At 45.4% G+C, this 13,280-nt stretch overlaps 1 protein-coding gene across 1 annotated transcript; it reads left to right on the forward strand.

Moving 5' to 3' along the window:
* Positions 1-2,179: 2,179 nt before the first annotated feature.
* Positions 2,180-13,034, forward strand: NUFIP2 (nuclear fragile X mental retardation protein interacting protein 2; the record flags this gene model as incomplete). Its single annotated transcript, XM_010016101.1, has 4 exons — positions 2,180-2,530; positions 2,584-3,958; positions 11,710-11,742; positions 12,136-13,034. Coding segments are annotated over 4 exons (1,812 nt in total), but the record flags the coding sequence as incomplete, so codon positions are not given.
* Positions 13,035-13,280: the final 246 nt, after the last annotated feature.

Here is a 13,280-nt window from a genome sequence, read left to right on the forward strand (position 1 = left end):
GGGGGTAGGGAGGGACCGGCCCCGGCCAGCGCTAAAATAAGTTCCCGAGCAAAAATAAGTTGAGCAGTCATTTCGCTGTTTGCAGCGTGCCCGGGGTTCTCATGCGCGCTTGCTCGGACACCCCTCCCTTTCCACCTGTGAAACCAGCCGGGAGGCTGCCAAATACTCCTCACCTGCTCATTCGGACATCCCTTTTCATTAGTTATCCTCCCCTAAACGTTTGGTCGCTGCCCCTCTGTGCCCAGGCCAGAGCCAGCTGTGCCAAACCTTGATCGGGAGAAAACTCAGGCAGCTGAGTTGCGAATACTTGAAAATTGGAACTAGAAACTGCTGACACACTGACTTACTGAAATGGATTTTGTTCTTCATTTGATTCTTTCGCTCCTCATCTGCAGTGGTCTTATGACCACTCTTATTGTTTTGTTTCATTAACAAGTGGTGTCAGAAGGCTTGAGTCATACAAGGTCAGCTGTAACACGTTGCTCTTGAGAAAGGCTTCCTCTCAAATACTTGGGTTTCATTTTTTTTGTTAGTCCTTGACTTAATCCCATCCTGTGAGTTTTCTCCAGGATGAAGCATTCAGGGTTAATGTTCTTAACAGCCCATTGGAAAGTTATAGTGGAAGTTGTGGTGGTTACAGATAGTTGCGTGTAGTAAAATCCTTCTTGATCCCTCTCAGCAAACTCGGTTGTGGAATTTCTGTGAAGATTCCTACAAGGATTCTTCTGTTCCCGACTTACCCAGAACTTGAGCAGTTACATCTGCCGGACATCTGAGGCTCCAGGATGTGAGGATAACAATGATTTCTAGTATAGCAGTTAATTTCAACAACATTGGCAACAACAAAAATGTTCTTTTTTATGCTGGAATTTCGCCTGCTCTCGTTCTTGAGGGACTGACTTAGTGCCACCGTGGCTGCCCATGAAGCCTTAGGTGGGTCAGTTGTTGCACGACATGTCAGGCTTCCCACCCTCGGGAAGGAGGATGGATGAGTCAGAAGAGGAGTGAGGATATCGCTCTTCCCAGAGGAGCGGGTCCCTCTGCTCCGTCCACAGCTGCAGCCTGTTTGTTGAGCTGGGTAGAGAGTCCTCTTCCCAGCTCCTGGTGGGGTTTCAAGGCTTCTCTTGGGCCACTGTAGCCAAAGTCTTCAAAAGCAAAAGGTCCCTGGCCAGAGGTTTTACAAAGAAAACAAAAAAGGGAGGAAGCTGAGGTGGTTCTGGACTGTTCTGAGCTTCTAGCTCCCTGAATCGCACACTCAACGTTCACTTCAGAACCATAAGGCCTGGAAATGAACTGCAGAAGGAGGAAGGAAAGCTGAGTGTACGCATAATCTCATGGTTTGATGAGTTGGAGTCCTCAGCAAGTGCTTATTTCTTAGGTCTCAAGCTAGGAGCAGGTCTTCCAGGGACAAGTTTCGTGGTGGGCAGGAGACCAATCGCTGGTAGTGGTAAAGGCTGATTGCAGGGATGTGGTTCTTCCTACTTTTATCACCTTCCCAATGTTAAAGAGCACATGTGGGGAGGTGTTGGTTGCTGTCTTGAAATGAGGGGATGCTGGCAGCCTTTCTTCCCTCCTCCTTCCAACTGGACTTGCACATGTCCTCTTGGAAAGCTGCTTTTTTAGTTTTTCTTACGGTTTTTATTTTCCCCTTTACTGTAGATGGCATCTGGGAGGAGGGTGGGAAGGAGGGCTGCTGGTGTTGCAGGCCTGGGAGCTGATGGAGGTGACAGGAGTTGGCTCTAGTTCCCTGTATGGATTCTGAACCTCAACAAATCTCATAGCAAAGGCAGCAGATCCCTCTGTCTTGAAGCATCCTGGGAATTACTTTTTTTCCTCTGCATGACCTGGAAACAGTAGCTGATGAAATAGCTCTCCAGCTTGCCAGTGGTCTTCGGTACAGTCCATTTTCCTTATCTACTGTCTGTATAGTCTTTTGCTTTATTTTGTCATCTATAGGTCACCCTGTTGTATGTACGAGTCAGTGGCTGCTGATGCTTTCTGCTTAACCCTTCGTGCTGTGGTTTCCAGCAAATAAGCATTTGCTTTCGTACATGGGAGACTAAATGTTTCCCTATTTTAAAATGTCTCCTTGAGGAAACTGGATATGTTTGGGGCTGATTACAGCTTTCTACCATCAGAAGTTTAACATTTTGCATTCTAATTCTTGCCTTTTGTTGTTTTTGGCTTCCTTCTAGGCTATGGAGAGCTAAATGGTAACGCAGGAGAAAGAGAAGTGTCATTGAAGGGCCTGTGCTCTGATGAAACCACCACCCCAGGATCCAGGGTACCCAATGGCAGCCAGCAGCTCGTAGACACTAACGTGACCCCAAAGCAGACTGTGAAGGCCAGTGCTTTGGGGAAGGCTGGAATCAAACCCAAGAACTTCATTCAGAAAAATAGCATGGACAAAAAGAATGAGAAGTCCTACGAAAACAAACTTAGAGAAAGCCAATCCTCAGACAAGCCAGAGGGAATGTCTATTCCAAATGGTGTGATAACCAGTAACTCCAGCTATATCACCAATGGCTACGTAGGGAACGGAGCCGATAACGAAGGGAAGGGGTCTGAATCGCAATGGAGGAGGGAGGGAAAGGAGCCGATAACGATGGAAGTGGCTCTGAGAGTGGATATACTACACCTAAGAAGCGGAAAGGAAGGCGCAACAGTGCCAAGGGTTGTGAGAACTTGAATCTAGTTCAGGACAAAATAATGCAACAGGAGGTCAGTGCACCAACCTTAAAACAGGAACTTGAGAGTTTCAAGCCTGATTATAGTGAACAAAAGGGGAACCGAATCGAAAATACTAAGCCAGTTTGGAAATACGAGGCTGGAGCTGGAGGAGCAGGACGGGGGAAGCCTGGGCTTGGGGATGTACAGCGAAAAAACTCGGATGCCAAACCTGGGATTAGCAGCAAGAAGTTTGATGACCGGCCCAAAGGGAAGCACGCATCGTCAGCTACATCTAAAGAGGACTCATGGACCTTATTTAAACCACCCCCGGTTTTTCCAGTGGACAATAGCAGTGCTAAAATTGTACCCAAAATAAGTTATGCAAGTAAAGTTAAAGAGAACCTCAACAAAGCAGCTCAAACCCCATCCACATCGTCTTCATCATCTTCATCATCTGCTGGGGAAACTCAGGCCCAAACATCAAGTCGACTGTCTCAAGTCCCCATGTCTGCTATGAAATCTGTTACTTCGGCTAGCTTCTCGAATGGGCCCATTCTGGCAGGGACAGATGGAAGTGTGTATTCCCCAGGGACCCAGCCACTGCTCTCGACTGCTGCTAGTACTGTACCATCCACCTCCTCCGAGTCAGGATCCCAGGATACGAGTACATCTTCAGCAGCTCTTGAACAAAAGAAATCTAGCCTTTTTATCTACCCTTCAAATATGCAAACTGTGCTTCTGGGTACAACCCAAGTCAGTTTCCCATCGCAGACCAATCAGCAGAACCTGGGAGATATCTTCCAGAATCAGTGGGGTTTGTCTTTCATCAACGAGCCCAGCGCTGGACCCGAAACTGGTGTGGGGAAATCTGCGGATAATCAGTTAATGGAAGTGACATTTCAAGGGGAATATCCTGCCACTTTGGTTTCACAGTGTGCTGAAATCATTCCCTCAGGAACTGAACAACCTGTGTTTCCTAAGGCTTATGAGCTGGATAAACGGACTAGCCCTCAAATTCTTAGTGCTATTCTTAAGCCTGGGACTGCTGTTGAGGGTGGTGTCTTAGCTTTGGAGTCGCATCATGCAGGTGACCTACAAAAGGCAGACACCAGTAGCCAAGGTGCTTTAGTGTTTCTTTCAAAAGACTATGAAATAGAGAATCCTCTGGCCTCTCCTACGAACAATTTGCTAGCCTCCGCCAAAGAACAGAGGTACCAGAGAGGCCTAGAAAGGAAAGATAGCTGGGGTTCTTTTGACCTGAGGGCTGCTATTATGTATCACACTAAAGGTAATGGCTTAACTTGCTGCCTAAGGGCATTTTCTCCCTTTTTTTTTTTTTTAATGTTATTATTTTAAGTGCTATATTCTAACGTGATCTGTTCCTTACAGCAGTTCTGATTGTTTCGAAAATGAGCTTTTTGCTTGCATGTCTCTAACAGCAATAATGGCTTGGAGAAGTTATTCAGACAGTTGTTTAATGTTTAGAGGTACTTGTTTCCCTGTTCCTGTGGACAAGCGTAAGTGATGTTGGTAGGGATGATACTTAGCTGGTGTGGTTTACATTTTAATTCCCATGGAAGGAACAGGTCTTCCTCAAGCTTCCAGCATTGGAAGGAGTTAAATGTGTACGTTCGCCTGCTCTGTTCCAGCTTTACCAGGTGATATTCTGTCACTGGAAAGGCTTCCTAGTCTGTACTCACACCTCTACTACCAAAGTGTTGCAGCTTCTCCCCTGGGCAGATCAGGCCATGAAATCACAGCTTTGAAGGAAGACAAATTATTCCCACAGCTTTTCATGGTGTGATTTATTTTAATTTTCTGAGCAAACCCCATACACACTCTTTTCTCCTGCCCTTCTGGAATATTGTAACAACAGCAAGACAAATCTTTGCTTATCAACTCTTCTGGAAGGTGCAGATTGAATTCTCGTATTGTCTTTGTGTAAGCCAAATCTTTCAGATGATTTTATTGCTTTCATGGAGTCCTTTGTAGTCCAGATCCGTTTTTTTTTTTCCTTCTGGTTTGTTTTTTTGAGACTGAAATGACTCAAACACGATACATATGCCTTAAACTGGGAGCGAAGAGAAGGAAGCCTGTCTCTGGCTTGCTTTCAGCTTCAGCCTCAGCAGCAACAAGGTCTTGTGGCAGTTTTGGCTTTTGGTCCTGGCTTGGTGTTAACAGGAGCCTGGTTGCGAGTTCCCTTTTGGCACAGTCTTGACAACACAGAGGCAGTTCCTGTTTTTTATTCCCCCCCTTCCCTCTCCCTGCATCCATCCCCCTTATCCTGAAGGGATAAAGGTGGTCACCCATTTCTTGTTTACTGTTCCGCATACGTACGTGGATAATGTCTTGTTCCCCTCTGGAGAGGGGCTGGTATTTGGTTGTCATTGGCAAATTTGCTGTGTTTTCACCTGCTGCAAAGGTCTTAAATTACCTGTTCGCAAACCCTTTGTGTAGCATGCAGACACTTGGATGCCTTCTTTTAGTAATAGCAAGCCCAGTCACTTAAAAATAATAACTCCAAATGTGTTTTTTCCAGGTCATCTCACTCACGATGTTAACGTTTTAAGCTCTAGCATTCTTGAGAACAGCATTCATCAATTGATTTTTATCTGGGTTCTGTACCCTGTACTCAGTCTGTTCCAGTATTAAAGCAAGCTTTCTGTTCTCATTTCTTGTGACTGCCTGCAGCCTAAATCCCAGTTTTCTATCAGAAAATGGGGGTACCAGGCAGCATAGCATAGTCCTGGGTAATCCTTTCCTTAAGTTTGCAAATTTTCCCAATATTTAAGTTCATTTCTCTTTGGTTTTGTCAACCTTTTGTTGGCTTTCTTGTAGAAAAGCAACTCTACAGCTGCAGAGGCTCATCAGCTCTCCCTTTCTCACTAGCAGTGTGAAAGACAGACCCCAGTAAAACAATGGTAACAACAGGAAAATAAAGAACACTCCCTTCCCATGTCCTCTCTTAAGGAGGTGTTAACTTCAAAGTCTGGCTGTGTTTAGTTCTTCTAAACACAGGCGTTAATTACATTCAGTGGCAAGAATGGACACCTAAAGCACTCTTTAAACTACTCTTTTTCTGCTCTTTCCATCCTTCTGCATGTGAATGCTCTTGCTCTGAGCATCCAGAGCAAAGCGCCCTTGTGATGCCCTGGGGAAACAACCCCACCCCTCTTCTGTGCCAGTTCATTGCTGTGTCTGTGCCAGCTTCAAGGTGTTATTCAGGGGTAAAAGATGATGGATGTTTCTAATCAGTGCTGTCATTAACGCCCTGATAGGGGTGCTCCAAACAGTTTGAGCTTGTCTTTCTCTTAATCTTCAGATGCTGTTGCAGGTGTACAAAGCAGGAGGTAGTCCAGGTCCAGAGGTGTGTTCAGGTCTGTTGGGGTGGGTTGGATGAAGGGGTAGGGGGAGGAATGATGCCTTTTTCTGCCCCACGCAGATGCAAAATGCTGTCCCTTCTTCATTTGGTGACTCTGCAGCCAGAGTCCTGCAAAAGGTCCAGAAAACACTGCTGCTGGGGTTTTTACATGGCAGCAGTGCAGTGGTTAATTCCCACACTGTTCCCTCCGTTTATCTTGGGCTGTTTTCCTGAGGTCCTACTCCTGGCCAGCCAGATCCTCTGCAGTAGGAAAGGAGCAATTTCACTTGCTTATTTTTCATAAGCTGCTTTCCCCTCCTCCCTGTGGGTTTGCCTGGGCCAGTGGTAGAGTGTCCTGGTCAGTTGGATCCTCAGATTGTTTGCTTTTGATTTCAAAGAGGAGAGTGAACTTCTCCCTTTTCAGATCGATCTATTTGCTTTTGAGCAAAATCTCTATAGTTTGATCGTCAGATCTGCCCTCCTTCTGGGGTTATGGGCACAAAGAGAAGGGATAGCAGGGCAAGGACAGGGGTGAGCGTGGAGCACTGGCGGGGTCCTGGTGTGTTCCCTACCCTGAGCTCCTTGTGTGCAGTAGTTCAATGCAAGAGTGAAGCTCTCGGTGTTGCAGTAAGGAATGAGCTGTAGTGTGTGTGATTGCAATACCTTGACCTGTCTGTCACAAGCTTGCCTCCTTTTTTTGACCCCCTTTGTGTTTGTGTCTGAAGCTGTGATCAGGTTGTGTGGATCTTCATCTTGGACTGCACATAAGCCAAGGGAAAGCCTCTGGTTTACTCAGTAGCTTTGTTCCAGTAAAGCAGGCTTTCCTGTGCATGGTTGCCCAGTGGTTGCAGGGGGCATTATAGATTGTAATTGCTTCACAGCTTCCTTCCAATACCTAAAGGGGCCAACAAGAAATCTGGAGAGACGCTTTTTACAAGGGCATGTAGGGATAAGACAAAGGGGAATGGATTTAAACTGACAGAGGGATTTAGATTGTGATTCACCCTCCTATTCTTCTCTTGGGTGCTTTTCATGTGTTTTCCTCTGTGCCCCTGCTTCGTGCTTTGATTTTTTCCCTTTTTAAAGGGCAGGACTACCCTGTTCATCTGATCTGCTTAACTGTAAAACACGATCCTTCAGTGTGGCTGCCTTCATTGACAGCACGTGCCACTCGGTGTTTGTGCTGGTGCCTTGAAACACTCATGGGTGACGTACCTGATTAGCAAGGTAGATCTGATCTAATCGAGTGCTGGTGGGCCTACTGGTTGTAGCTCAGCAGCTTTACTGCTGTTGAAATCACTATCTCCTTACTACTTCAGTCCTCCTCTTGCAGACAGCTGGATGAACCATTTCTTATCAAAGTAATTATCAACATTTTGCAGGTTTTCATCATATTTGGGCAGTCGCAGTCTTCCAGGCCATGCTGTCACTAACATCAAGCTCTACGTGGCACTCACTTCCCACTGTGTAAGTGGGAAGCTCAGTAGTTTGCTTATCCTTACCTAAAAAGCAAATAAGATCTGCAGTTCAGCTGCACTGTAGCAAAGACCATATAGGTGGAGGAGAGGAAACTGCAGCATGTTCCTCTTCTGTCTTGCCCCCAAGTTTCTGCCTGTGCTGCTGCTTTGTTCCATCTCAGTCACGCCAGCATCTCTGCTCGCGTGAAGGAGCAGAAGAGCAGCATGGAAAATGGAGCAAGGCAGCCGTGGGCCAGCCAGGAGTGTGGTGAACTGGGTCAGAAGAAATAGCAGAGCTGTGAGTTCAGCAATTCCCATCCTTTACATCAGTTGGGGGGGGGGTAAGCACCTGGGCTTCCCATCCCCCTTGGTGGGAAGGGGTTAGAGCTCAGTCTATTACATGTGAGGCCTGAGCTGTGGCACAAAAGCTGTTTTAATTCTCCTTCAAGTCCCTGCTTTTTCCAGTGTCAGGATGAGTGCAATGTATTCAGTACAGCGATGAGTCTCCATAGCATCGAACTTTTGATCTTTGCTTTGTTTCAGGGGCAATCTTACAACTTATTCTTCGTGTCCTGTAGAAAAAAACCCAGAAAATCCAGATGAGGATGGTCTATATATGTTTTCTAGCACTTCATTTTAGGGACAATTCTCAGTTTATATGTTAGATTTATAAGAACAAAGAACTAGCACAATGGCATTGTGCAGACACTTCAGTTTCCAGCCTCTCTAGCAAGGTAAATGTGTGTAAAAGTGCCTGTCTTAACAAGTTATTGTAGAGAGACTTTTCTTTCGTCTCCAAGGTTATGTACCAGTCCAGCTATAAAGTTTATTGACCTATGAGGAATATCAGCACAATTCACCTTTAGTCTGTTGCTGACATCAAAGCCTTCCTCCACTGACCCTTTGTTCTGGTGATAGTCCCCAGAAAAAGTGGTTCCTTTCCTTGGAGCTCTTTAGGTGGATGTGGCTGGGGCTGTCTGCTGCAAGCAGCTCCTCAGCAAACCATGATCCCAGAAGGCTGTGGAGAGGTTGGCCAACAGTAAAAACATCCCGGAAACATGAGGTTGGAAGGGGCACAGGAGGTGACCTAGTTCTGCCCGTGGCTGGAGCAGGGCTGGCTTTGGTGCCCGGTTGTGCAAGGCCTTGTTGATGGCATTTTCTCCAGCTGGGTTGGAGTCTGCTGGGAAGGAAGTAAGCCATTTCCCTGGCCACATATCCTGATTTGGGAATGGTGGCCTCTGTTGATCAGCTCTTGACCACCTCCTGCTTTGGAAAGCAGCAGTGCTAGGTTTTGGGTCAGTATCTGAGAGGTGGACTCAGACTCATGGTGAGGACACCCCTTTTCCCGTGCACGGGCGAGCAATTCACAGGCTGATTTGGGTTGGAAGGGACCTTAAAGCTCCTCCAGCTCCAACCCCTGGCACGGGCAGGGACACCTTCCACTAGAGCAGGTTGCTCCAAGCCCCTGTGTCCAACCTGGCCTTGAACACTGCCAGGGATGGGGCAGCCACAGTGTAAAGAGTCCTTGCTCAAACTTGCTCTGGAAGCTTTATCCAGGGAAAGTGGCCTCAAGAAAAGAGCTCCTTGAGCCCAAGGAAGGAGGGCTGGAAGCAGGCTTGGGCCTCTTGCATGACCAGCTCTTGGGTGCTGCCTTTTCTTCCACGCTGCATCCCTGTGCTTACTGCTGTGGTTAGGTGGAGGCAGCCATTGTGCAGCAGTGGCTCTGCTGCTGTCCACCCAGTCACTGAGGTCTGTCCAACCACTGCTACAGTGGTCCTGGCACTTGCCGCAGCACCATGCCATGGTCGTAGGTGGCCACAGCTTGCAACCAATCCACAACCAGCAGGAAAACTCGCTCTAATGTATTGCCAAGTAAAGCAGAATAAATCACAAAATTTCATCTTAAGATTGAGAAAATCTTTTTCTCCTGGTTCTGTGTTGCAGTTAGCCAAAGACTTAATGTTTTTATCCTCTGTGAAGTTGCTTCAGCTGGTGAATGTGCTGAGTCTGTCCTGTATCCATGTGCTGCTGGCCAGATAGAGAGGACCATGCTCTTCTACTCGACAATACTCAGTAGCAGTCAATATCACATCCAGTTTGCTGCTGGGCTTTGGGTTTGTAGCTTTGTTGGGCTGAGCATCTGCCTGCCAATGTGTCTGGGTGTTTGTGATTTACAGGACAATTTACAACTACCTCTCTTTCTGAAGAAGGAAGATTGAAGCCTGAAAGGGTTGGGGAGTGTGGGTGTTGATTTGTTAGGGCTTTCTTTAAAACAGAATTTTGACAATTTAAGTTTTTTGGTGTGTTTTTGATAGTATCTCACTGTCTGATTGTTAGGCACATCTTAATGGAAGCAGTTCATGTTCTTATGGTGTTAATGCCAAATGAAAGTGCAAAAGAAAGCATGGTCTTTTGCCTGGAGATACAGCGGCGAGCAGCACTTCAGCCTCTGCCTTGTGTTTGATGCTCAAACATTGCTCTAATGTGGAGGAACCAACAACTTGAGAGTAGTTTTCTGTTCCCTGCCTTTGGGGAAAGCTCTTAAAAGAGGTGATGTCCTTTAGTTGTTAGGAAATGATGCATCTAACATCACTGAATGGAAAACGAGCTCTGCTGGAGGTAATTTTAGTAGCTGGTTCATTTTACTTCTGGGGAATCTGCATCTGGCAGATGAGGGAGGGAGTCCCTTGCTAGGTTGCTTACATCCATCCCCGGGGGTGGTAGAGGCTGATTGCTATTCCCAGAGTACTTGGGGTTCCCCCAGTGGAAGTGCAAAGTCTGGCTGTTGTTACCCTGACACAGTAGTAACAGACCTCGTAAAATTTTGTCAGGGGCTTCTTTACAAAAGACTTAATTGTGCAGAGAGGGCTGGCAATATTTATTTGCATGCAATTTCCTGCCCCAGGGAGCTTGAGATAGTAGAGGACAAAGAACAGATGAAGGGATGCAAACATGGAAGTGATTGATGGAGGTGACACTCAGCACACATTGTGCTGACACCGTGACTTTTGTAGAGTTTTTCTTCTTTTCCCATGCTGGTTAGTTTACTTATTGCCTTGGTTTGTGTTTTACTGCACATACCTTGTAGCTCAATAATCCATTGCTATTCCCTGTTCCCAGCCCATGCCAAGGTCCTGTCACCCTCCTCTCTAGCAGAAGGGAGGACTTGAAAGATTATTCTTGCAGGTTGTGTTCCTACTAAATGCTCCTTTTCTATAATTATGTGTCTTAAACTTGGGTGCAGGGTCCTGTTAGTGTCTTCATAAATATTCCAGCTCACAAAATTCTAACTTGAGAGTGGCTAAATGTAATTATTTTGAATAGGTCTCTAAAGATGTGACTTAATTTGGGATATTTTCATAGAGTGAATCATAGAATCACAGGATGGTTTGTGTTGGAAGGGACCTTAAAGCCCCTCCAGTTCCAACTGGCAGGGACACCTTCCACTAGTCCAGGTTGCTCCAAGCCCCGTCCAACCTGTCATAGGACTGCAGGGGCGGGGGCAGAGTGCAGTAGAGGAGGAGAATCATTTTGAAGGGAAAAACCTTCTGATTCTTAATGTGAATGAAAAGAACATTTAACTTTACTGTTACTTTTTAGGTAAACAAGAACATGTGCTCTCTCAGCAAGAACTGGGGAGGGTTGATTTGTCTTTAGCCCACGAGTGTGTGTAGAGGTAAATTAGGGAAAGAAAGGGAGCTGGGTGTCTCAAGCATCACACCTTGTTCTCAGGTGATGTGTTGGCAGCAGTTTTGCAGCAATGTCTGCAGAGTGATCTTTGTATGGTGTTCTTCGACAGATGCATGCTGTGCACTGAGAAACCTGCTTTGTCCATGAGTTCTCATCTCACAGAAATCATCTCTCCAAGCTGCTTGTTGAGGCTGTAATGTGTGAGGTGGTATTGGAGGCAGAGTAGTAAAGCCCAGAGGTTGCGATGTGCAGGAGAGGAGAATGGAGATGACATTTCTGATGCTCAGTTTGGCCATTTGACACTTAAGACCACATTACAGCCATTTCTGCCTTTTATTCCCAGATCATTCACATGAAATTCATGCAAACCTGTGGGCTGAGTTGGGGCTGGGCGGGATGGGTTCGGCTTTGTCTGAAAGGCTCGATGTCGTGCCACACTCGGGGGGGAAAAATGAATGTATATTTGGAATTGTCTCTAATGGCAGCATCAATCTGCATAATAACAACGGTCTTCTCATTTTGCCTCCACAGAAATGGAATTGGTTTGGAATTTGCAGAAGCAAGGTAAGACTTTTGGAAAGAATAAATAAGCCAAATTGCTCTGTCCTGCTCTGTCTGTTGGGATGGGTGATGAGAGTGGATGGTCTTGATGTCTGGAGACGCCTGAGTTTAGTTCTTCTGTGTCTGCTGTCTGTAGTCTGGGTTTATCTGTGTTTTGTATTGCTAAAAGTCAGGACAATAAGTTTTACCATAATTTTGAGGTGTTCAGAGAGAAGCAGAGTCTCTAAAAGAGCAATAAAACTAGTGTCAGATTTAATGAGTCTTCCTTATGTGTATATGAAATAGCTTCTTACTTCTGGTGTTGGCTGTCAGACCCAAGAATAAGATTTAGAATATCTCCAGTCACAGGTCCTGAAAGTAGCTTGTGGGAAACTTAGGATTGTGCTTTCTTTCCAGATCCCAAAAGGATAATCACTTACGATGAAGCCATGGATCGCCCGGATCAATGAAGGTAGCAAGACAAGACTGCCTGTTCTAACCTTTCTGCAGCATTTGTGCTGTTCGTGGGGGACAAAAGGCTTTTATGCTCCTTCTAAATCTTCAGTGCAGCAGAGGAACCATAACTAGAATCACAGGATAATATATACAAATATATATATAGTTATTTAAAAATGGCAACTGAAAGTAATTAGACTTCTTAAGGAATCTGAAAATCTATTTCAACGAGACTACACACGTGATTATTTAATCTCCGGTACTGAATAGATTTTTTTTTCCTTTTTCTTTTTTTTTTTCCCCTTTTTTGTTATGTTTTTTGTTTAAAGAGTGAATGCAAGTGATTAACAAACACAGACTCGATTTACAAGCCCGGTTCTAAAGTTCCTGCTGTCGTCTGCATGGGCCACAGCAACCCACTGGAGAGGCATTTCCACTTGACAAGGTTTCTGTTTCTCGTTCTGTGACTGTAGTGACACACTAACCACAGGGAAATCAGGATGAATCACCATCCTTCATCTCCCCTTTCCCTTCCACCTCCCCTATTTGGTTGTGGTTTTTTCTGTTTTGTTTCCCATTGAATGCTGGAGAAACACCTTGAAGTTTGCAGTTTCTTTTTTATCCAGAGAATTATAATCCGCATGTTTTGCCAGGAGTTAAAGCAGCAATCCTATGCTGGGAATATTGTCTTAAAGCATCATTCTTCTGGGGGTAATACTGCAGTTCTAGGATGCATGGTGAAGTCACACAGTTGACCTGGCTCCGGTTACACGTTGGACTATTGCAACTGAAGAGTTCTTTTCATTTTAAAAGACAACGTGCAAAAATAAGCAATCTGTTTAGGCATTTAATATGGAGAAAAACAAAAAACCCTCTGTTCCCACAGGTTAATGCCATTGTATTACTGGGAGCAAAAAAAAAAAACAACAAAAAAACCTTCTGCTTTCAACTGTAGGTGCTTCATATTTGCTCTGTCTGTCTCCTAACACTAAATGTGCTGGATTTGTTTCCCATTTTCATTGGAAAACTGAAGAGGAATTGAGTTCTGCTAACTTTCACCTTTCTTGAATTATTTCTTTTCTCTTTAAAAAAAAAAAATCAAAAAA

This window comes from Nestor notabilis, unplaced genomic scaffold (genome assembly GCF_000696875.1).
Source record: "Nestor notabilis isolate BGI_N333 unplaced genomic scaffold, ASM69687v1 scaffold22566, whole genome shotgun sequence".
NCBI classification, from domain to species: Eukaryota; Metazoa; Chordata; class Aves; order Psittaciformes; family Psittacidae; genus Nestor; species Nestor notabilis.